General features: G+C 38.8%; 1 protein-coding gene across 1 annotated transcript in view; it reads right to left on the bottom strand.

The window, feature by feature from the left end:
• nell2a (neural EGFL like 2a) overlaps window positions 1-23,608 on the bottom strand; it is a 248,309-nt gene that overhangs the window by 4,271 nt on the left and 220,430 nt on the right. The window contains exons 18-19 of the mRNA XM_057837033.1: window positions 20,277-20,453; window positions 1,746-1,970 (exon numbers count right to left, since the gene is read on the bottom strand). Of these exons, the coding sequence (XP_057693016.1) occupies window positions 1,746-1,970; window positions 20,277-20,453 (402 nt within the window). The remainder of the gene's footprint in view (window positions 1-1,745; window positions 1,971-20,276; window positions 20,454-23,608) is intronic.

The raw sequence follows: 23,608 nt of genomic DNA, 5'->3' as shown, positions 1-23,608 counted from the left end.
GAGTCCTGAAACTAATAAATAACTAACAAACCGCACGGGATATGTTGAAATAAACTCAATCGACTAATTAAACCCCCGATAACTTGAAGATTAAGCCTAATGTGAAAAATTCTGAACTTCCCCTTTAATAAATACTGCTGGTACAATTACAGATAGCAAAACAAGTAAATTAGAAATATAAATCAGGATAATAATATAATAATAATAATAATAATAATAATAATGTAACGAATCGGGTTCCAATGTGGCAATTGTGTTTTGCATGATGTTCCTGAACTCACAAGAGAGTGAGAGGTGCGGTACGGTGGGAAGTTTTTACTTTTTTTCATGCTGTTGTTGGCGTCGGCTACGGCGGACAATAGCTGTTTTGTGTTGCACAAGTTCTGAAATAATTGATTAAAAACCTGACGAAGCTGGCGAATTCCTTGCCGATGTTACAATAATATTAATATCAAATCGGAAATAAAAAAGCGTTTTTATTGTCACCTTAACTTATAGAGACAGGCAAACAGAGGTCGGAGGAGATCAGCCATATTGTCGAGTCAGTTCACTTACATGCACACCACGCTCATGTTTTTCTATCATTTCGTTCTTAATTTGAAAATTTTCAAATTCGTCAGCTTTTTCTTTTTTTTTACCGCCTGCACTAACCTTCTTGGGACTCAGGTTGATTTCTCCCACAAGAAAATCCGCCGTACGTCCGTCTTTCGGGAAAACAATGAAATTGCTACGCTGTCATAAATCGTTGTATTTCGAGCATGTCGTCATATGTCAAGACAAATTACGAGTCAAATTTTACGTGGGATGTCGGAAAGATCGTATGTCGAGGTACCACAGTATTTCTATTGATTTTTTGCTTAAAATGCCATTGATTTTACATAGTTTCTTTTTGTGTTTTTTGAAGAATTGCCTTTGAATGGCTTTTTTCTTTTAAAAAACAATTGTTTTGTTCTTTTGTTAGATTTTTGATCGGTGTTAAAATGCAAAGATTTGTTAAGAATTGTCTGAATTTTTAATAGGGGCTTTATTTTCTGAACAAAATCTGACTATAAAGTTGAATTTGATAATGTCAGAGGATTTGGGGGGTTAAATTATGATAAAATTATACAGATTTCATCTATAGTTTTAAATTGTTTTTTATTTTTCATAGTTAAAATCATTATAAAATAATAATAAAAATAAATTTCTTTTGTTGGAATTAGAAGACATTGAAAATTTTTTGGGGGGAATTCCAATCTTTGTTAAAAGGTCTCGTTCTGGGGTTAAAATTACATTTTTAATTTTTCACATTTATTTTTTTGTTGCAATATCCTGTTTGTAACCCTAACTAAGAGTTATCGAAGATTTCATTATTTCCCAAGTTAAAATTATTTTATTTTGCTTTCGTGTAAAAGATCTAATTCACGGTAAATTACTTTAATATTTCATTGAAAAGGCTGCTTTAGGTTAATATTGAGATTTAGAGGGGCTTAAACTGTTATTTATACTGTGACATTTATTTTGTTAAATATATTTTGGGCTTAAAAGTATGTATACATATTTTATCAAACAAACTTTTTTTTTTTTTTAATTGTCATGTTTTTAGAAAATATAATCTTGTCCAAATTTGTATGATATATTTTGTTGAAAATGCATGATTAGGTGACATTTTTTTTCAGTTTTTTTTTTTTTTAAATGCTTTTTAAATGTGCCTCACGCAAGCACCCATGAATCTGTGAGTGTTGTTTTGTGTGTATGTCGGTCACCTTGCACTGGCACAGGGTGCACTCGGTGCCGTGTTTGACCCAGGAGGAGCCGCTGAAGCGCGAGACGCCGTGCTCGTCGGTGCACGTCTTGGTGATGTCGTTGCGGATGGTGTCGGCCTGGCAGGGGTCGCTGACGCAGCGTGGGCAGCACTCGCCCTCGGGCACGGCCGTGAACTCGCAGTCGACAGGCGGGCACGGCAGAGGCCAGCAGTCCACCTGCCCCTGCTGCGCACCGGGACAAAACAGGGGTAACCGTTAGACAACAACGAGGCCGTTTGTCACTCACAGCTGCTACCTCTTTCGAGGAAACTGTTGTTGTTTAAAAAAGTGACAAAAAAAAAATTTCTCATTTGTAATATTGGTAAAAAACATCAATAAAAGCCATTATTTCCAAAAGTAGCTGCCCAATATTTTATGAATGACGGCACTATTTTAGCCAATCCAATATGAGTTACTCAGATTATCCCACTTACTTGTCCTGTATAGCACTTCCTGATACGATTTGTGATACAAGGCTCATGATATCGATTATCTCACGATATCAATTGCAGACATACGGGTCAGGAAGTGATATTTATTTTTTGCACTGTCACAATCAATATGGCAATCATCTTCCTCACTAGACATGTGCCAGTTACCGGTTTCAAGGTTTACCGTGGTATGAAAACGTCACGGTTTCAAAACCACTAAAATTTTCCATCATACCGCAGTATGGTGTTCGCTATTTTACATGTCCCAAATATGCAGCCAGAAGTATCTTGGAGTGGTAGCGTCATCCCTCCCTCTCCGGTTGTTGCTGTGTGTGTGTGTCAGTGACGCTATTCTGCTAGACAGCTAGCGAACCAAAAAAGAAACACTCCAAACACAAGGCGTACTTTTCTTGAATTTATGGAGGTCACAAAACATAGTAACCGAAATATACAAAATGTATACATTTAGTATTTTTAACACGTGTGAATAGCTTCATTAGCACAAACACAACAGAATGTGAGGAAGTTACATCCATGAACGCCATGAAAAAGTTCGCTAAAAATAAAACACACATTTTCCTTTCAAATTCAAAATACAAACTAACTAAAATCTTACAAAGACGAATGTTAGCCTAGTCTAGCTGGGAGAGAAACTTGGTCAACGTTAAAGCCGCTGAGAAACAAGCTTGAATGAAGGGGAAAAGAATAGCATCAAAGATCACAAATTGCGACAGATGATGTTGCCCTAAGTACAAATCCACGTTCGCTGGACAAGGAGAAGTCTCACTACCAATGCTTTTTTTTTTTTAAGATGAAACCTTTACACAACAATATTTACATTTTGACTAACTTATACATTTCTAACTAACTTAATAACTTATGATTTTTTTGTCTTTTTAACACAAAGGCATGAAATGTAGACTAGAGTTGACACAATGGCTAAAAATGGTGAAACTTCACTTGAGCCCCCCCCCCAAAAAAAATTAGTACAGTATATATTTTAAAATTTTGTTTAGAAGTGTTTTTATTTTTTTATAGCAATTATTTTTGTTCTTGCTCTAATCTTGAGCGACCTGAGCTGTGGCTAGTCTATAAGTGCTATTTATTTTAATTTTATTTAAAATATTTTTTGTTAATTAATTGATCTATTTTAACATTATATTCATGGACCAATTTGCAAATATATTCTGAAAATAAAAAAAAATAAAAACCTTTTCAATCGAAAAAAAGTTTTTTTTTAACCCATACATATCAAAATAACACATTTTGGAGCAATAATTGCAATACCGTGATACCGTGAAACCACGGTATTTTTGCTCAAGGTTATCGTACCGTCAAAATCTCATACCGGCACATGCCTATTCCTCACAGACTATGAGAATCTATGAGGAGTGCAACATTTGTCTATGGCGGAAAACCATTGACAAACTTGTCTGTGTTCACGCCCATAGACAAGTTTGAAAAAGCAGTTTCTGCTCTTGCACCCCTCTTTAAAAGAAACTGCTGTATTTTAAGCCAAAAAAACGGTTGTGTTTGATGGAACAATATGTCTATATGCTGCCATAGCAGATTCATGGCGCATTAAGCCCCCAAACCATTTTTAATTTGTCTGTTTTACCCTGGAGACCCCTGTTTACAGATGTCGAGCAACCACTTTTGTTTCAACCCAGCCATAAAAAGAAGGTAAGTAATTTTATTTATTATTCGAAATGTCTGTCATTTTTAGCTTTGAATCATTAATTTCTTTATTTCTTTATTTAGGGATCCCTATTAGTCTCTACCAAAGTAGAGACTATTCTTCCTGGGGTCCATTCACAGTAAATTTACAATATATACCAAACAATTAATAGCATAAAGCAGGTTTACATTTCTACAGTGTGGAAAAAAAAAAAATAATAAAACAACTACATATATTTACAATGGCTAAATAAGCATCACTTCCTTACAAATTATAGATTTTTTAAGACTCGTTTTAAAAGAAATGTGATTGCTTGTTGTAAGCATTTCAGGAGGCAGTAAATTCCAGCATGAAACAGCTCGATAAATAAATGTTCTTTTAAGTGCATTTGTTTTAGGCAGTGGCAAAATAAACGTGGCACTCGAAGCACGTCTCGTGTTAAACCCATGTCTGTTACAGGTGGTCTGAAGTTTAGAGAACAGGCTAAAAGGTTTGTGTGAGATTCAGATTTTGTGCAAAGAAAGCACAGTACTATATGTCAATCTGTCCTGGACTTTCATCCATGACAGTCTTTGATGCATTGCAATAATATTTGTACGAAAAGGACAGTTGAGAGCTAATCTAGCAGCCCTAAACTAAAGCCCTAAATTAATTGATGTTTAATACTTAGTTAAAAAAAAAAAAAGCGATATTAAAAATGTATTCACTCGCATATTTTAAACTTTTAAACAAATTACGTCACAATGAAAAAAAATAGTGTCTGTAAATAATTGACGGATATCTACCTCATAACTATCGCTGAATTGTATTTTTTTTTTTGTTACTGTCGCATTTTCCCAAGTATTTTAGATGATAAATAATCGATCCAGACAAAGAAAAATCGAAGAAAAACGTTCAAAAGGGTAAATATATGAAAAAGAAAATCTCGACCACTCCTTGATGTCTACCATTTTTGCATCGCGACCCTTTTTACATGACCATGTTTCACCAATAAAATCCCCCCAAAATCCGGCTGTGGCCATTCACAGCTCTGTCTTGACACTCGGTGATACATACTCGGTGATGCAGTTTTTTGGATCGAAGAGGAAAATTCGCGATAATATCTCGTTAAAATCATGATGTCTTTAATTATTCTCTCTCTTACTCTCACTTCCAGTTAGGGTTTTGCTGTTTAAAAATGTTTTTTTTTTTTTTTTTTTTAAATGCCCTCTTGTCCCAAAATTTTCTTCTCCCAGAAAATTGAAATTTTAAGCTTTTCAAAGATGTATCACATATGCATATAGGACAATTTTAAAATTTGCCAAATTGGAGCGGAACTTCAAGTCACCTGAGTACTTTCCACCTTATATAAGCACAGCAACAATGCATTATTACAAGTCGCAACATTCATGTCAACAAATGAGTCTTTCTTAACTCGTTGCCTGCCATTGACAACAATAGACATCCAATTCATTTAAACTGGGAGGAGTGGCTTTGAACGCTCATATTTGTGTGTCATTGACGGCGTGAGGTGTTCAATTCAATTTGACTGGCAGTTTCACTCAAAACTAATTGGTCAGGTAGCGCCGTCAATGGCAGCCAATGAGTTAACATACACGCTATTCTAGTAGGGAAAGAGTAGTCGAAAATTTAGGTAGCAACCGGGTACACTTGACTGCATTTTATAAAGTTGTGTGGCTACTGGCCACCACCTATTTCTGTAATAAAATGCAGATTTAAGGAAGATTTAAATATGACGTTCACAAAATACATCAAATGGTTATTACAAAAAACAAAACAAAACAACATACGACAGTACTCTAAATCAGTGGTTCTGAAACTTGCTTGCTGAACCTTGCTATAAAAAAGTCATTCCAAAGGCAGCACGCGAACGTGGCCATAGCTATGAAGTTATTCAGATAACTATAGCATTAAGAACATGCTAAGAAGTTTACCAAACCATCAGTGTCACTCCAAAACACCAAAATAACATGTGAAATGATATCATAATGTGTTAATAATTTCACAATAAGTCGCACCCCCAGCCAAATTATGAAAAAAAACTGCGACTTATGGTCCGAAAAATACGGTATGTTGGTTCTTGCCATACGCAAGAAATGTCAATAATGAGAGGACAAAAGATAATCGGAAAGACTACCGTAATTTCCGGACGACAAGCCGCTACTTTTTTCCCTCATTTTGGGTCTTGCGGCGTGTGCAAAGATGCGGCCAATTTGTGTATTTTTCTGACGGCCGCCAGGGGTGCTCGAGCATGGAATGTGGGAGTGAGACACGTGGAATATATGTGTCGAGGAAGACGCTAGTTTGCACTACTACCGGTAGTTTAACTTTGTGCGTTGTGCATGAATAGAGGTGGCGGACCCTCGTCTTTGTGCATGAGTAGAATTGGCAGACCTGCATCATGGAAAATGCTAGAAGGAATTAAACTGGCCATCCGAGTTGTATGGGAAGCTTTGATGACGAGCGGCGAGAGACTGTTTGCCAAGACTCGCCACATGCGAAGAGCAACTTTTGCACAGGTTTGCCGGGGGAGCCTGGCAGCGTGAAGCGCTGTGAAAGAGTCCGCCCTCACCAACAGGTTTAGAGACGCCAGTCTGCTGCGTGACGAGGCGAGGAGGACGGCACAGGCTGGGAGTGAATATGCCTCATTATGGGAGACATTGAAGGCGACGGCGAAGGAGAGACTGATGAGTAGGTGCGTGGCGAAGTGCATCTGAGCGTTCTTCATATCCGACACTGAGGGTGACGACTTCCATGGTTTGAATGCACAGGAGGAAGATGAAGATTGCTAACAAAGACTTTCATGTTTTTATTAACCAGCACAATTAGTGCTGCACCGCCATGCTGATGCTGTGTAACTTCCGTGCCGCTGCTATATAACTGCCGTGTTTGCCGGCGCTGTTTGGAACGAAAAGTTAAGGTGTGTTATTAAAAGTTTGAAAACTGTATTTCTTTGTCAATTGCTCTTGTTACTAAGTTAAGGTAAGCATCAAAGCCATTTAAACTGGGATCATGTTTCACAGCCATTGACGGCACTGGACGTCTAATCCAATTTGACTAAATGGCTGGCAGTGATCAAGCAGGTAATGAGTGAATAGACCCAAGAGGTGAAACATGCTTTGTCTGTCTCAGACCAAGGAAGGAGGAAGACAGTGACAGATTGAGCAGCTACAGCAGGGGTCCCAAACTATTCCACATGCGGCCGCTGTGGGTGCTGGATTTCTTTCTAACAAAACAGGATGATATATATGCAGTGTTGTCAGTAACGCGTTACTAACGCGTTACTGTAATCTGATTACTTTCTTTCAGTAACGAGCAATCTAACGCGTTAGTTTTTCCAAGCCAGTAATCTGATTAAAGTTAGTTTCCTCAGTAACTGTGCGTTACTATTTTGTTTTTGCCTCATACTGTAGTCATGTACGAAGAGCATTTGAATAGAAAATACTGCATTTGAGTTTGGGAGTGACATCACATCTCACGTTTTCTCATCGTTTGAATAGAAAATACTGCATTTGAGTTTGGGAGTGACATCACATCTCACGTTTTCTCATTGTAAAAAAACGGGTCACGTGTAGTACCATGCTGTATGCGCGCCGTCTGCCACATACCCTGGCTACCTATCAGGATGCTAACAGTAAAGGAGCCGGAGAGATACAACAAACGGCTGCATTTGCTCACCGGAGATACAGCCATTACTTCACATATCCGTCTAGTAAAGATGACAAAAATATCTCAGTGGGTTGCAAACTGCGCTGGCTCAGATGGACTGTCGACCGCTATATACTCGACATCCAATTCAACAAGAAAGCACCTGGAATTACAGCACAACGCGTTGCGAAAAAAACCCAAAACAAGACGACAGGTAACGAGACAGCCAGCAACTAGCCTTTATAATATGTGTAATTCATTCATTCATTCATTTATTTTCCATGCCGCTTTTCCTCACGAGGGTCGCGGAGGTGCTGGAGCCTATCCCAGCTAACTACGGGCAGTAGGCAGGGGACACCCTGAACTGGTTGCAAGCCAATCGCAGGGCACAGGGAGACATAATATGTGTAATTATGTACATTTTATAGTTTACGGAGCCCCTAAGGCAGTACTTCTCAAATAGTGGGGCGCGCCCCCCTGGGGGGGGCGCAGAGCGATGCCAGGGGAGGCGCATGTGACCTCGGGGAACATGTTTTTTTTTTGCCGTACTGGAATAAAGTGTACTTGCACATCCACTCAGTAGGTGGCAGTGGCGCTCTCATTTTCAGAGTGCGCGCAGTATTTTTGAACTTAGGAAGAGCACTGAGCACACACAGACAACAGATATGAAGAGCAGTGAGCCACCGCCGTTTTCGAAAGCCGTTTTCCGACCGGACTCACTCATGCAACGACCCACTGTCTTGTCCGGTTCTCACGTCGCCGCCCGAGAAGTGCCGTTTTCGGCTTGGGATCGTCACGACGACCGCCCTCACCTACGGTTCTACCTCGGCTGCCGTGAATGCGCTTTTTTCGTGCCGTTTGCCTTTTAGCTTTGACTTTTAATACAGTGTGTGATGATGAAAGACCACTGTTTACTGTGTCTAAAAATAATTATAGCAGACAGCCAGAAGCCAAATCAATTAAGACGCCACTTAAAGACATTAGACCCCAATGTCATTGTTAAGCCGCTTGATTTTTTCAGTGAAAACGTGCCGAATATTGCCAACAATCGTCCTGCTTTGTCAGTGTTATAACAGTAAGCTAGTGAGCATTGTTAGCATGCTCATTGCAAAAATAACTCCACACCATTGCAAAGGAGGTAAATACTGTGAGCAGCAAAAATAAAAACTGTCCTGTCCAAGGACACTTTTTTGTTTTATTTTATTCAGATTTGTTTTTTCGGTCAAATTTTTTGGCACATTGTACTCATGAGTGAATGTTTCTAATCAATTTTAATTTGTTATTATTTACTGATTTCATGACATTTTATTTTTCTGTATCAAATGGTCAAAAATGTACCTTGAGTGTATTTTTTAGTTTGGCTGTGATTTTTTTTTTTTTTTTAATTCAGGCAAATTGATGCACGTCAAGTATTCTCTGTTACAAACAAAACAATGTTAATAAAGTTCTACTTTATTATAAGTTGATCTACGTTACTTTTTTTCTTTAATAGAAAAAAAGGACACAATGTTAGGCAGATGCGTATTTATAATAGTAATTTTATAGACAAATGATACTATTTACAGTGGCGGCAGAGAGTTTGGGGGGGCGCGAAACATTTACGTCTTCCTTGGGGGGGCGTGACAGAAAATAATTGAGAAGCACTGCCCTAAGGTGACATGGAAGAAGAAGAAAAAAAAAACAGAGAGGAAAAAAAAAATTGACGTTAAAAAAAAAATAGTGCCCCTAAAGGAACACGAAAGATTTTTTTTCTGTCAAAGCCCACCCCCCAAAAAAACACGAAAGTAAAAAAAAAAAAAAAAAAAGATCTGAGAAAAAAAAAAAAAAAAAAAAAAAAAAAAAAAAAAAGCCCCAGAAAAAAAAGACCCGGAAGTAAAAAAGAAAAGTTGAGGTTGAAGAAAAAAAAAAATTTTTTTTTTACGTCGAAGCAGAAAAAAAAAGTTGACGTTGAAGCAAAAAAAAAAATTTTTTTTTTTACATCGAAGCAAAAAAAATAAATAAAATGTTGGAAGATAGTTGTGCCTCCAAGTCAGTTTGAGTTTTGGAAAGCGAATGAAGTCAACAAGGACCGCCAAATCACAGGACGTTTTCCGACGCAAATTGACGATTGAGTTTAAAATTCACTTCAAATGTCTTATGCTTATTTGGAAACCATGCGTAATATCAAGAATTGATCTTATGTCATTATATTTTAGGCCTATTTCAAAGTATAACTCAATTAACTTGCTTCACGGGTGATCACGCCCCATTGTTGCCATTGTTTACCTTCAAAACGCACGTATAAAAAAGTGGAATTATGTTATATATTATTTCATTTTTTATTATTTTTTTTTTACTTCCGGGTCTTTTTTTTCGGGGCAATTATTTATTTATTTATTTTTTACTTTGTTTTCTTTTTTCCGGGGCATTTTTTTTTTTTTTTTTTGCTCAGACCTTTTTTTTCTTTTTTACTTTCATTTTTTTTTTTTGCTTTGACAGATAAAAAATCTTTCGTGTCCCTTTAGGAGCACTATTTTTTTTTTTTTTTAACGTCACTTTTTTTTTTTTTATCTTCTTGTTTTTGTTTTCGTCTTCCATGTCACCTTAGGGGCTCCGTAATAGTTAGAGTTTGTAATCGTAGGCGGAGTTTTACATTTGTGGGACTGCGGGGAGAAGCATGTTGAAGACTGAAACGAAAGTCAAAAGTTTGGACACACTTCATAATTTTTGCGTTTTATGTATTTTCACTGCTATTGCAAATTCTCACTGAAGACATCAAAACTATGAACGAACATGTGGAATGGCAAAAAAAGTGTGAAATAACTGAAAAGAGGTTTTGTATTCTACATTTTTCAAAGTATCCACCTTTAAGGTGTCTCCAAACTTTTGGCCAATACTGTACAGTGGGGAGAACAAGTATTTGATACACTCACAATGGGAAAACCCATTGGCAGTGTATCAAATACACACATCTTGATACTGTTCGAGTTCAATCAGCTGTTGAAGTTGTTGTTGGTAGCGTTTGAAAGCTTAGGTTTAAAGAAATTCTAAATATCCATCTTGCCTCCTCTGGTGTAGTTTTGGCTAAGCAAAGCAAAGAATAGTCTCAAGGTGCTAGTCACATGATCTGTTCGAAAAATGATTTTGACCCATTATGAAAACTGTATGTTGTAGGATTTTTGTTCATTTCATAAATTTTTGTTGTTTTATTGCTTTACAACTTTTATAGACAGCATTTTAATGGCTAGGTCTTTATTTCAAAGGGGAAGTTCAGAATTTTTTACATTGGGCTTCATCTTGGAGTTAGCGGGGATTTAATTAGTCGTTGGACTTTATTTAAACAAATTTCGTGCAATTTGTCAGTTATTTGTTAGTTTCAAGGCTCCGGGATGGCTAAGCTAGTGCGAGTCAATGGTGGTTGAAATCAACTCCATCGACTAATTAAACCCCCGCTAACTCAAAGATTAAGCCTTATGTGGAAAAACTCAATTACACATGATGAAATTTTTCTGTTATTTTTATGTTGAGGCAGCAAAAGGAGAAAAATTGGTAAAAAGTAACTGATAAGTTACTTTTAAAGTAAATTAGTTACTTTGATAATAAAGTCATCAGTAAAGTAACTAGATTACTTTTTTGAGGTTTAATCAGTAATCAGTAAGTAAATTACTTTTTTAAGTAATCCGTGACAACACTGCATATATGTACCAATCTGGTGTTTTAAAAGTGTAATCAGTTGATGGTAGTCAGGTGCTGCTTGTTTTAGCAGAAACCTCATTGGTTAAACGGGCTGTGCTCGATCGGTAGGAGCAAAAACCAGGACCCACAGGGGTCCTTGAGGACCGGTTTGGGAACCACTGAGCCACAGTAACCATAGGCTATGCCTGCCACAAGGTGTCTTGAATCTGTGTGTCTATTTAGTTTGAGAAAAAACTTCATTAAATTAAAGTTTTCATGACATTATACAGGAAAATAGTCCCTGTGAAGCCCTTCACTTAATGTCAAACTTCAGCTTGCAGGTTACGTCCAGTCGACAACTCCTGCTGACATCAACCGTTGTACTCTTTTCAAGCTCGCACAGCTGTAGGTTCTAGCTACACACAGCAGGACACATTTTGACCATTGGTCAATTTATTGCCGGTCGTGTGTGCGTTTCCTGATAGAGGTGAGTTTCTTCAAGCTACTTGGACTCCACATGATGACACGTCCAGGTCTGCTTACAAAGAACGCTCATGCGGGGGCTGCCCAGTCGTCCCGCTGAGGCCGGTAACAGTCGGCGCGGAGGCATTTCGGGTCTATTTCACGCCTCCGCCTTGCCGCTGCAGGATCTTAAGCTCACAGCGGTGTGTCCTTTCTCCACCGCTGCACCGTCTTTAAGTGAGCGGTATGGGACTGCGTGTTACTTCTTGCTTGTGTCAACACGAAGCGTTAGCACAGCACACTTGGCTCGAGACCTTTTCAGAACGCTTGCACACAATAGGTGCGGAGGGACTTTTAGTGGGAACCATTTGGCAAATAGTGGACAATTCCTCAAAGATGTTTTCTTGACATTGGATTAATTAATTACAAACAGGTTCATACTAATTTCCTAGTGTGTCAACTGCCTAAAATGGGTTGCCATGTCAATGTAATCTGGGCAGGACAAACTTATACCTACTTAATTTAGTCATTGGCTGATATCTCATTGTAACATATTTTAGAGCTGTAGTTGCAATACAGTGATACCGTGAAACAGTGATATTTTTGTTTAAGGTTATCATACCGTCAGAACATCATACCGGCACATGCCTATGGCTGCCACTGACGGCGATATACTAACTTGGACTGTGTGTGGGAGGGCCTGCAGCACTCAAACGATCACTGCGAGCCCTCCCAGTCCAAATGGATTGGACGTCTATCCCCGTCAAAGGCACCGAAACATGATCATTCGATGCCAGCCATCCCAGTTCAACATAATTAGATGTCTAACCCTATCAATGGCTGTGAAAAATACTTAAAAATACTTTATTTTAGGGCTGTCAAAATTATCGCGTTAAAGGGCGGTAATTAATTTTTTAAATTAATCACGTTAAAATAGTTGATGCAATTAACGCACATGCCCCGCTCAGACAGATTTAAATGACAGTACAATGAAATGCCCACTTGTTAATTGGGTTTTATGGAGCTTTGCCGCCCTCTGCTGGCGCTTGGGTGCTACTGATTTTATAGGCTTCAGCACCCATGAGCATTGTGTAAGTAATTACTGACATCAACAATGGCAGGCTACTAGTTTATTTTTTGATTGAAAATTTTACAAATTTTATTAAAACGAAAACATTAAGAGGGGTTTTAATATAAAATTTCTATAACTTGTACTAACATTTATCTTTCTATCCATGGATCGCTTTAACAGAATGTTAATAATGTTAATGGCATCTTGTTGATTTATTGTTATAATAAACAAATACAGTCCTTATGTACCGCATGTTGAATGTATATATCCATCTTGTGTCTTATCTTTCCATTCCAACAATAATTTACAGAAAAATATGGCATATTTTATAGATGGTTTGAACTGCGATTAATTGCGATTAATTACGATTAATTAATTTTTAAGCTGTAATTAACTCGATTAAAAATTTTAATCGTTTGACAGCCCTACTTTATATATAAAGTACTTGAAAATTATTATATTTTTGAAAATATATTTCTATAATTGCTGCTGTTAGTAAAATGAGCAATAAGCAAGTAAATAAATTGGATCAATAACAATGGAAATAAGCCATCCATCCATTTTCTCCCGCTTTTCTGAGGTCGTGCCACGGGACAGCAGAATTAGTATTATTGAAATGAGCGCATAGTTTTTTGACGGTATCATATTGAACAGTAACACAATTAATAATTTTCCTGCGCATCGGACAGTATTGAAAAAATCCCAAATTTATTGTTAGTTATTAATTTAAATTATCAAACTGATTATCTACTAAATGTAATCTACTAAAAATAAAAGAAGATTTTATCTGAAAACGATGCAGAAAAATTAATTCCACGCGTTCGTTACATCTAGATTGGATTACTGTAACTCCCTACTTGCAGCTTGTCCTAAAAGTTCTCTAAAAGGTCTTCAAATAGTCCAGAACGAAGCAGCAAGACTTTTAACAGGAACTAATAGAAGTGAGCACATCACCCCTGTGCTCCAGGCCCTTCACTTGCTTTCAGTCGAGTTTAGAAATAAATTTAAAATCCTCCTTCGTACATTTAAGACCATTGATGGGTTGGGGCCATCTTATCTCACCGATGCTCTGGTTCCATACCGCTCCAACAGAATACTCCGTTCTCAGAATGCAGGTCTACTGGTAGTTCCCAGGGTTTCTAAAAGTACAGCAGGAGCTAGAGCCTTTAGCCCAGTACTTCTCAAATAGTGGGGCGCGCCCCCCTGGGGGGGCGCAGAGCGATGCCAGGGGGGGCGCATATGACCTCGGGGAACATGCTTTTTTTTTTTTTTTTTTTTGCCTTGCCGTACTGGAATAAAGTGTACTTGCACATCCACTCAGTGGGTGGCAGTGGCGCTCTCATTTTCAGAGTGCGCGCAGTATTTTTGAACTAAGGAAGAGCACTCAGAACACACAGAAAACAGATATGAAGAGCAGTGCGCCGCCGCCGTTTTCGAAAGCCGTTTTCCGACCGGACTCACAAAGCGACCCACTGTCTTGTCCGGCCTGTTCTCACGTCGCCGCCCGAGAAGTGCCATTTTTGGCTTGGGATCGTCACGACGACCGCCCTCACCTACGGTTCTACCTCGGCCGCCGGGAATGCGCTTTTTTCGTGCCGTTTGCCTTTTAGCTTTGACTTTTAATACAGTGGGTAATGAGGAAAGACCACTGTTTAGTGTGTCTAAAAATAATTATAGCGGACAGCCAGAAGCCAAAACAATTAAGACGCCACTTAAAGACATTAGACCCCAATCTCATTGATAAGCTTGATTGTTTTTCAGCGAAAACGGCCGAATATTTCCAACAATCGTCCTGTTTTGTCAGTGTAATATCAGTAAACCAATTAGCATTGTTAGCATGCTCATTGCAAGATAACTCCACACCATTGCAAAGGAGGTACAAAAATAAAAACTGTCCTTCTGTCCAAGGACACTTTTTTTTGTTTTGTTTCTTTTATTCAGTTTTGTTTTTCCGATCCAATTTTTTGGCATATTGTCCTCATGAGTGAATGTTTCTAATCAATTTTAATTTGTTATTATTTACTGATTTTATTACATTTTATTTTTCTTTATCAAATGGTCAAAAATGTAACTTGAGTGTATTTTTTAGTTTGGATGGGACTTTTTTTTTTTAATTCAGGCAAATTGATGCGCGTCGTCTTCTCTGTTACAAACAAAACAATGTTAATAAAGTTCTACTTTATTATAAGTTGATCTGTTACTTTTTTTCGTTATTAGGAAAAAAAAAAGGACACAATGTTATGCAGATGCGTATTTATAATAGTAATTTTATAGACAAATGATACTATTTACAGTGGTGGCAGAGAGTTTGGGGGGGCGCGAAACATTTACGTCTTCCTTGGGGGGGCGTAACAGAAAATAATTGAGAAGCACTGCTTTAGCCACCAAGCTCCTGTTTTGTGGAATCAGCTACCAGCTAGTATTAAAGAAGCCGAGACAGTCTGTACATTTAAGATTAGACTAAAAACGTTCCTATTCGACAAAGCTTATGGTCAGGCTAGTTGAAATCTGACTAGACTCACAGTTCAGTCTAAGCTGCACTAGAAGCTATAATGCTGGGGGAAGTACAGCCACTGAGTCCTATCTCCTTTTTCTCTGGGGAGGGGCTATTTTTCAGCTGCAGCCTCCTGACTATCCGGACCCCGGGCTGGATGGACGTCCTCGTAGCCCCCCCCACCCTCCCCTACGTCTCTTCTGGCTAGATGGGCCTCTTCTTGTTCCCTTACTTTATTGCATCTTTACAATCTGTAACTCCGTCTGCTAATTCCCATTAGCAGTACTGGTGCATCTTGTCTGTCCGTCCTGGAAGTGGATCTCTCCTGACTGTGGTACTCTCCAAGGTTTCTCATTTTTTCCCAAAGAGTTTTTGGAGTTTTTCCTTGCCAAAATGGAGGGTCTAAGGATGGGGAATGTCCAGGACTTGAACTTTGTTTATTTCATCTGCTGTTTCTGACTGTGTATAATATTGCCTCTGCAAAGCCCTTTGAGACAACCTTGTTGTGATATAGGGCTATACAAATAAAATTGAATTGAATTGAAGATATTACTACCAAAGCATTTGGGATTGCAATCATTTTCTGGGAGAAATCGAACATTATCTGACAGAATTGCAGGGGTGCCAATACTTTTGGTCAGCAGTGGAGCTCTAAGTCAAAAATTTGTGCCATGTGATTTATTTCCTAATTAAAATACATTTTTTGTTCCAGCAAATGTTGGGAAACAAAATATTCTAGCTGCGCATGTGTCCCTAATCAAGAGTCTCATCAGCGTTGGCGTGAAACTGAGCGTTCTCGCAGCAGAACACCCGTGTGCGTCACTTAACAGACGTCGTGAGGCACGAAACGTGGGAGAGACGCCGGTACACGTAAAGCGTGACTTTGGTGTTGGCGTACATTTCTCGGGAATCCCCCACAGGTTCGCCTACGCACTCTGTCAACGTCTACCAAAGGTCAAAACAAGAAGATCAAAGAAAACAGCGTAAGCGTGACCTGTGAAAAAGAGTCACGCCGTGATCTTTGTTTGTTGGTCAAAGGATGCTTATAACAAATGTTCCTCCTGCCTACACTCACGTCTTCCCACTTTGTTCAAGTTGAAACAATCGTCAGCATGTGGATCCGTCAGAATACATGACAGAAAAAAAAAGGTCGTTAGGAATCCTCCTACGTTTCTCTAACAACTTTCTTCACTTGACGGATTAAAGCTAGATTTTTTTGTTACCTCCACACAAACACACAACAAAACATTTTTTGTTTTTTTTTGGGAGGGCCACAAACACCCCTGAGTGCAAGCATCTGCGTTAATGTGGAGCTGCCAACACGATGACGTAAGGACCAGTTCTATTTTGGGATTAAGGAACAGTATTCATTGGCTTGGCAAGTGACAATGATGAGAATAATGAATAACATTAATAACATGTACCGGTACTAGATAATCAGTTTGATAATTCAAATGAATAACTAACAATAAATTTGGGATTTTTTCAATACTGTCTGATACGCAGGAAAAATATGAATTGTGTTACTGTTCAATATGACACTGTCATAAAACTATGCGCTTATTTCAATAATACTAATTCTGCTGCCCTGTGACCCGACCTCGGATAAGCGGGAGAAAAAGGATATATGGCTTATTTCCATTGTTATTGATCCAATTTATTTACTTGCTTATTGCTCATTTTACTAACAGCAGTATTAACAGTAATTGCTCATTTTACTAACAGCAGTAATAATAAAAATATATTTTAAATAATATACCGTAATAATTCTTAAGTACTTTATGTGTGAAGCTCTTTTAACTCATATACAGCCATTGATAGAGATAGACGTCTAATTCATTTGAACTGGGATGGCTGGAATCGAATGATTATGTTTCGGTGCCATTGATGACGATATACGTCCAATCCATTTGGACTGCAAAGGCTTGATTGCCAGCCAAACTATGAAAAAAATTGCGATTTATGGTCCGAAAAATACGTTATGTACCAGATTTCATTGCAATCCGTCCGCGGATAACGGAGGAGTAGGAATTTTAGTTAGTGTCCTCAAAAACAAAAACGAATTGAGTGAAGTTTTTGCCCATCTTGTGTACAAAAAAAAATTAAATTTTCGAAACAGAATTGGAAGTTTTTTTTAAAGTCGATAATAATAAGAACGTCGATACTAGGGGTGCAACGGTTCAGTTAGCCCACGGTTCGATTTGGAACTCGGTTTTGGGATCACGGTTTCGGTTTGCTTTTTGCATTTTTTTTTTTTTTTCCAAAACTGCCTTTATTTTTCTTTTGAAGAAAATGAAATAAACACTTAAAATGTAAACATTTTCGACTGTTAAAATGCCTCTTTGCTCTTTGGCTAGTTTAGTGACTGACTACTGAAATACACACACAGTAGTAAAAAAGTTACTTGGCAAAGTAACTGGTGTTACCGTTCATGTTTTTTGTAATTTAAAAAAAAAAAAAAAAAAAAAAAAAACATAGTAACCTTTGCTATGTTTGGAGGTCATTTAATGTTCTGAATCAACCGTTAAAGTTGATAAAATTGCTCCCGTTATTCCATTAGTTCCCTTCTGTCTACTTTCGACATGTGAAAATTTTAAAACTGCTTACACTAGAAGTCCCAGCGAATTCTGGATCATGAGGATTTGCCATTGGGAAAGGCAAAATTGGCCTCTGCTGGGCATTCTAGTGTTTAATCATCTAAAGATAGACTCAAGTCAAGATTTTGCCAATTTAGGAGTATTTTAGATAAAAAGTTACTTAGGTTCACTAGGAAGGTTCACTACAACAAAGCCTTTCTGAGAAGTTTACTGCTCTAAAATGGCGGCTGTTTACTAATGCTACCGAGTCTGTCATTTCGGATGTAGTTCTATATGCATGAGATATCTAGGCGTAGGTTGTAGGCTGTCGGCTACAGTCAGGAAATATTGGAGCCACCTAGCCAAGCATCACTTTTGCTACAGTGTCACAACAAACACTCTTCCCTCTCCGTGTCTCTGACTTTTCTCGCGTCATTCAACCAACGTATTAACGAACGGAGGTAAAAAAACGTAATGCACGAAAGATTTTAAACGTAACGTATGGCGTACACATTTAAAAATCAGTGCTCACTTGTACAAATTACGCCGAGACCGTACAACTTGACAGGTATGAATTACAGTGGACCGTCACAGTTAGGTAGTAGCATTCTGTAGCACGGGACGTCCAACTATCAGTGGTCACGGCAAAACTATGTGCTTTAGCGAAGTCATCTTCGATGGCTTTGCGTGCCATTTCATAAATGTCGGGGAATACGTTGGAGAAATATGTCCCCAAGGAAACAATGTAACGCGGGTCAAGCGAAGCCCGCGGTGTGTTTTCACTGGTGTCATCTCCGGGGTTGTCCTGCTCTGAGAAAGTGATATCTGTGGGTGATGCCAGCTGAGGTGCCGGAGTCATGTTATAAGTGTTGCCATTAGCATAGGGAACAAGTGTTTAGCAATGCTTGCAATTTTTTTTTTTTTTTTCAATATTTTCTCTCCCTCCTATTTTCTCGCATTGTAGTCGACGGGGAAACCGAAATGTTGCCACACCGCAGATTTGAAAGAAGCCAGTGCTTCCTCAAAATTCTGTCCCTCCACTCCTCCGCTCGCCATAGCTTTTTGTTTTCTTTCTTGTTTCACTTTCACTTCGCTCGTAAGCGAGAGAGGGCGTTACTCGGCTTCTATTACACAGGTGCTTGACAGCGATGGGACATTTACTTGCGGCGGGGCGGGAATTTCTCAACAGCTGTGCTTCACGTCACACACAGGCACACAGAGCTCGACCAATTCATTCCACAAGCGTTCGGAATAAATTAATTGCAAAACCGAAAAGGCGCGGTTCATAAAGGCGTATTGAACCGTACAGGGCGAACCGTACGGTTCGGCTTTGAACCGCAAACCGTGGCACTGCTAGTAGATACTACAGTATAGTAGGCCTAAACGATATTGGAAAGAACTATTGTTGCAATTTTTTGGGGGTTTGCGATATATTGCGATATTATATTGCGATATTAAAAAAAATGTATATATATATATATATATATATTGTTTTAAAGAAATTTTCACTCAATGACTTGAATAGCTGTTTGGAAAGACTTTGGATGACTCACCATCACCACAGTGTACAGTGATACCTCGTTTTTCGTGGTTAATGGGGACCAGAACTCGCCGCGATAAGTGAAAAACCGCGAAGTAGCGCACCCCCCCCAATTTTTTTTTTTGTGTGTGTGTGTGTGTGTATGTTTTTTGTGCTCAATGTATTATTCAGCTTCAGCATTGGAAAGAGATAGATAAAAGACATGTTTTTTTTCTCACTCCCCCCCACAGGTGATTTATATAAATAAATGGTTTTTAAGCACTTCAAATGTCATAATTATGATCAGTTTTAAACATAAATGTCCAACCAAATCATATTTGAACAAGAATAAAGTACTGTAGTAGATAAATGCTTGGCTTTATTAAATGCTTCTGTTTATCTACCTTAGCTGTGACGGAGTGACATGTAGAAATTTCAAACTCCTCATGATCACTTCTGGCATTTTTATGTCTCCAACGTCTCCACACACACAGACATTCACTCCAGCGCGGCTTCCTTGCAGAAACTGTTTAACAAGTTAAATGATGATTGACAGATGCCCGTGTGAAGTCTTTGTTCAGATCAAAGCCATCGTTAACTTTAATAAGCAAGCGCCGCAGTGACTGAGAGGAACATAGAGTTGGGAAAGGGAGGGTGTGAGGCTGTGCGCAGAGCAGAAAGCAAGGCGTATGTGGATTAAAAAAAATAAAAACTATCGCACGTGCTTGCGATGGGACTATTGCGCACGCGCACATCGCGATGGCGATGTTTAAACGATATATCGTTCAGGCTTACAGTATAGCATACATTTTGAAATTCCAGTCGGCTTATACTTCTTGCAGCGCATCTCTGACAGTGACCCGGCAATTTACGATATGATGAATGAAGTATCGCAAATGGCACTGACTCCGTGCAATAGCGCTACCTGCAGACCTGGTTTGAACAGCGTCTCACTCACCAGGCACTGGCACTGTTGGCAGTTCTCCACCCAGGTGTCGCCGCTGCCGAAGGTCAGAGCTCCGTTTTGGTGAAGACACTGGCTGCTCAGACGCGGGTCGCACTCGGGGCAACAGAAGAGGTCGGCGTTGGGGTTGTCGCAGTCGCACACCATCCTACGACACATCACTTGGCCAGCCTGGGTGATAATAAAATAGAATGAAACGTTAAAATCTAACCCAGGAGTCACACATTGAATGGGGGCGAGCGTGACAAGTCTTGAAGTCATGAATTTCTAAACGCAGCCTCTGCACGCATACGGTTTGCGGACTGCGGTTTCAGAACACCTGCTGAAGTGTGAATTGGAGCAGTAGTAGTAATAGATTTCATCAAATCTGGGCAACCTGTGGGTGGGGGAGGCGAGCAGATTGAAAAAAAAAACAATCCACCATTTACATACTCGTGCCCCATCTGGTATGCGTCCACTCATTCTTGACTCATCGGTGACGTTCGACCTTCTCGCAACATTTCGCGCTCAGCATATCCAGCTGCGCTCGCCTTTTCAAAAACAATAACATATTTACACTGCACGCTCAGTGCGGCTAATTTTGATGGGCAGCCCTTCCATCTCGCAAATCAATTAATACAACTCATTTCATTAGGGAGTCACTCCTGTCCCGCTCCATTGTCATGAAATGAATAATTTGCTGCTTGATCATTCGCTACCGACACTAATCCACCATAATCGCTTTCCACTTTCAACAGACGTGGCATCACAAAGTAAACACGGTTTCTTAAAAAAGACAAAAAAAAAAAAAAAAAAAAAACATTAGCAAGAGATTTGAAAAAAAAAAAAAAAAAAATGGTGCTACTAGGGACTTAAGCAGGTTTTAACCAATCAGAATCCTGAAAAAAAATCATGCCTAGCACTGGCAATAGAGGCAAAAAATTGAGGCATTGAATGAAAAATGAAATGTGTACTTCCTGTGGCCACCATTGAGTTAATCACTAGTAGACGCTCAATCCATTTGAAGCGGGAGGGTTTGGCGGCAAATGACATTCGCTGCCAGCCCTCACATTTTAAATGTATTGGATGCCTAGCACCATCAATGGCAGACCATGAGTTAAATAGTGTCTGACCAAGCCATTCCAGGGAGTACAGTTCCCCCCGCCCTCCCCAAAAAACGGTATCGGTGCAGTTTCAGTGTCGGAATCGGTATCTGTGCAACACTTATAATTATACAGTTGTTATTAGAGGTGGGCATCTTTGGGCACCTAACGATTCGATTACGATTCAGAGTCTACGATTCGATTATAAATCGATTATTGATGACACCCCCCTCCTCCCCCGCTATAAGCTGCTTTTAATGTTTTGTACATTCGTTACAAAAAAAAAAAAAAAGCCTCGCAGGCTTAAATAAACGACTATTTCAGTATCAAGTTAACAGTTAAAAACAATAAATAATATACTCAAATCCCCATTCTGTATCAGCAGCTTTAAACTACATTCAATTAATTTAATGTTGTGAATCAACCGTTAAAGTTGTTAAAATTGCTCCCGTTATTCCATAATTTCCCTTTTGTCTACTTTCGACATGTGAAAGTTTTAAAACTATTTTAAAGATAGATTCAAGTCAATATTTTACCGATTTAGGAGTATTTTAGATAAAAAGTTAATTAGGTTCGCTTGGAAGGTTCGCTACAACAGCCTTGCAGGGAAGTCTACTGCTTTAAGATGGCGGCCGTTTACTAACGCCCGCATCTAGCTTTCTGCACATGTGCTGCTAACGCCACCGAGTCTATTTTGCATCTAGTCCTATATAAATATGATATCTACCGTACCATTATGTGGACGTACTTTGTAGCAGCTGTCGGCAGGAGTCAGGTATGTTGTTGTTTTTTTTTTTTTATCTCGCGGCATGAGTTGAGCTAGAGCCGTGAGTTGAACATTGGCATTACCTGAGGGGCTGGGTAATGATGTTTAGCTACTCTCGCTCTGTTCCTCATTGTGACCCGAAGACCGCGCGGCGCGCTGACTGTGTTTTACTTCCGCTTTACTTGACATATTTCAATAATCGGAATTTGGATGTTTGTGAATCGTTCTCGAATCTTTCACAGCCGAATCGCGAATAATCTAAGAATTGGAAATTTCGCACACCTCTAGTAGTTATTATACAGGGTGGTGCAGGCCATAAGAGATGCTCAACTTCATTAGAATGTTCCTTAACGCCATTCTTTAATAATTCTGTCCAATGATTATGATGCCAAAATGTTAGGTGTTTCCATTATTTTGTCCAACCACTGTAGAATTACCTATGCTTTTATTGTGGTTGTTGCATGAGCTCCCGCTAGTGGTTAGGCATGTGCCGATAACCGGTTTCAAGGTATACCGTGGTATGAAAACGTCACGGTTTCAAACCCGCAAATATTTTCCATCATACCGTCCTTAAGCTATTAGCTATTTTTTATGTACCATAAATGCGGAGAGAAATCCCTCGCTTGCAGCTGCAAGGCTCAACCCTCCCCCACCGGTTTTTGCTCAGTGTCAGTGAATCAGCTGCGCTACACGATGGCTGGAGGAGGTGAAACTCCTGAAATTTTTCCCCCATTGAAGAAAACTAAATCGCTGGTATGGGAATACTTCGGCTACAGAAAAGCTACAGACGTAATGTTAAGCTGTGGCTGTGGGTTTCCGCTCACCTAAAGGACTGCATTTAATGAAATGTTATTTTTGTTATTTTTTAAAATTTGTTTTATTTATTTTAACATAATATTATACTTATGTTTCAATTTGCTAGTATGTTCTGAAAAATAAAAATTTTCTTCAATGGATTTTTTTTTTTTACCCCGATCATAGAGTTCATAATGATATTGACAGGACACTGTGCTGATTAATAGGGGGCCTATCTCTGTCAAAGCTGACCGAGTGGAAACACAGACGGAGATTTTTACGTTGAAACGTTAAAACTTTAAACAGTCTCGATTCTTGGTTAAAAGCAAAAAAAACAAAAAAAAAACAAAAAAAAAAAATCCCAAAAAAAACACAAAAACCGACAGTTAGCATTTATTTTACGTAAATATTTCGAATGTGCTGCTAATCTTTAAGTCATTGTGGCGCCGCCATGTCACCACAAAGAGCTTTTTACGTTGAAATTCTTTTGAATAAATTCTTAAATCCCTGAATTTTTTTATAGATATTGATGTAAAACAATCTCGATTCTTTGTCGAAAGAGCAAAGAAGCGGGCAGTTAGCATTTATTTTACGTAAATATGTCAAATGTGTTGGTAATATTAAGTCATTGTGGCGCCAATTTGTCACCACAAAGAGCTTTTTACGTTGAAATTCTTGTGAAT

Source organism: Corythoichthys intestinalis, chromosome 5, assembly GCF_030265065.1.
Source record: "Corythoichthys intestinalis isolate RoL2023-P3 chromosome 5, ASM3026506v1, whole genome shotgun sequence".
NCBI classification, from domain to species: Eukaryota; Metazoa; Chordata; class Actinopteri; order Syngnathiformes; family Syngnathidae; genus Corythoichthys; species Corythoichthys intestinalis.
Note: the sequence above shows the minus strand (reverse complement) of the source record. Positions and strands in the feature narration are given on the sequence as shown.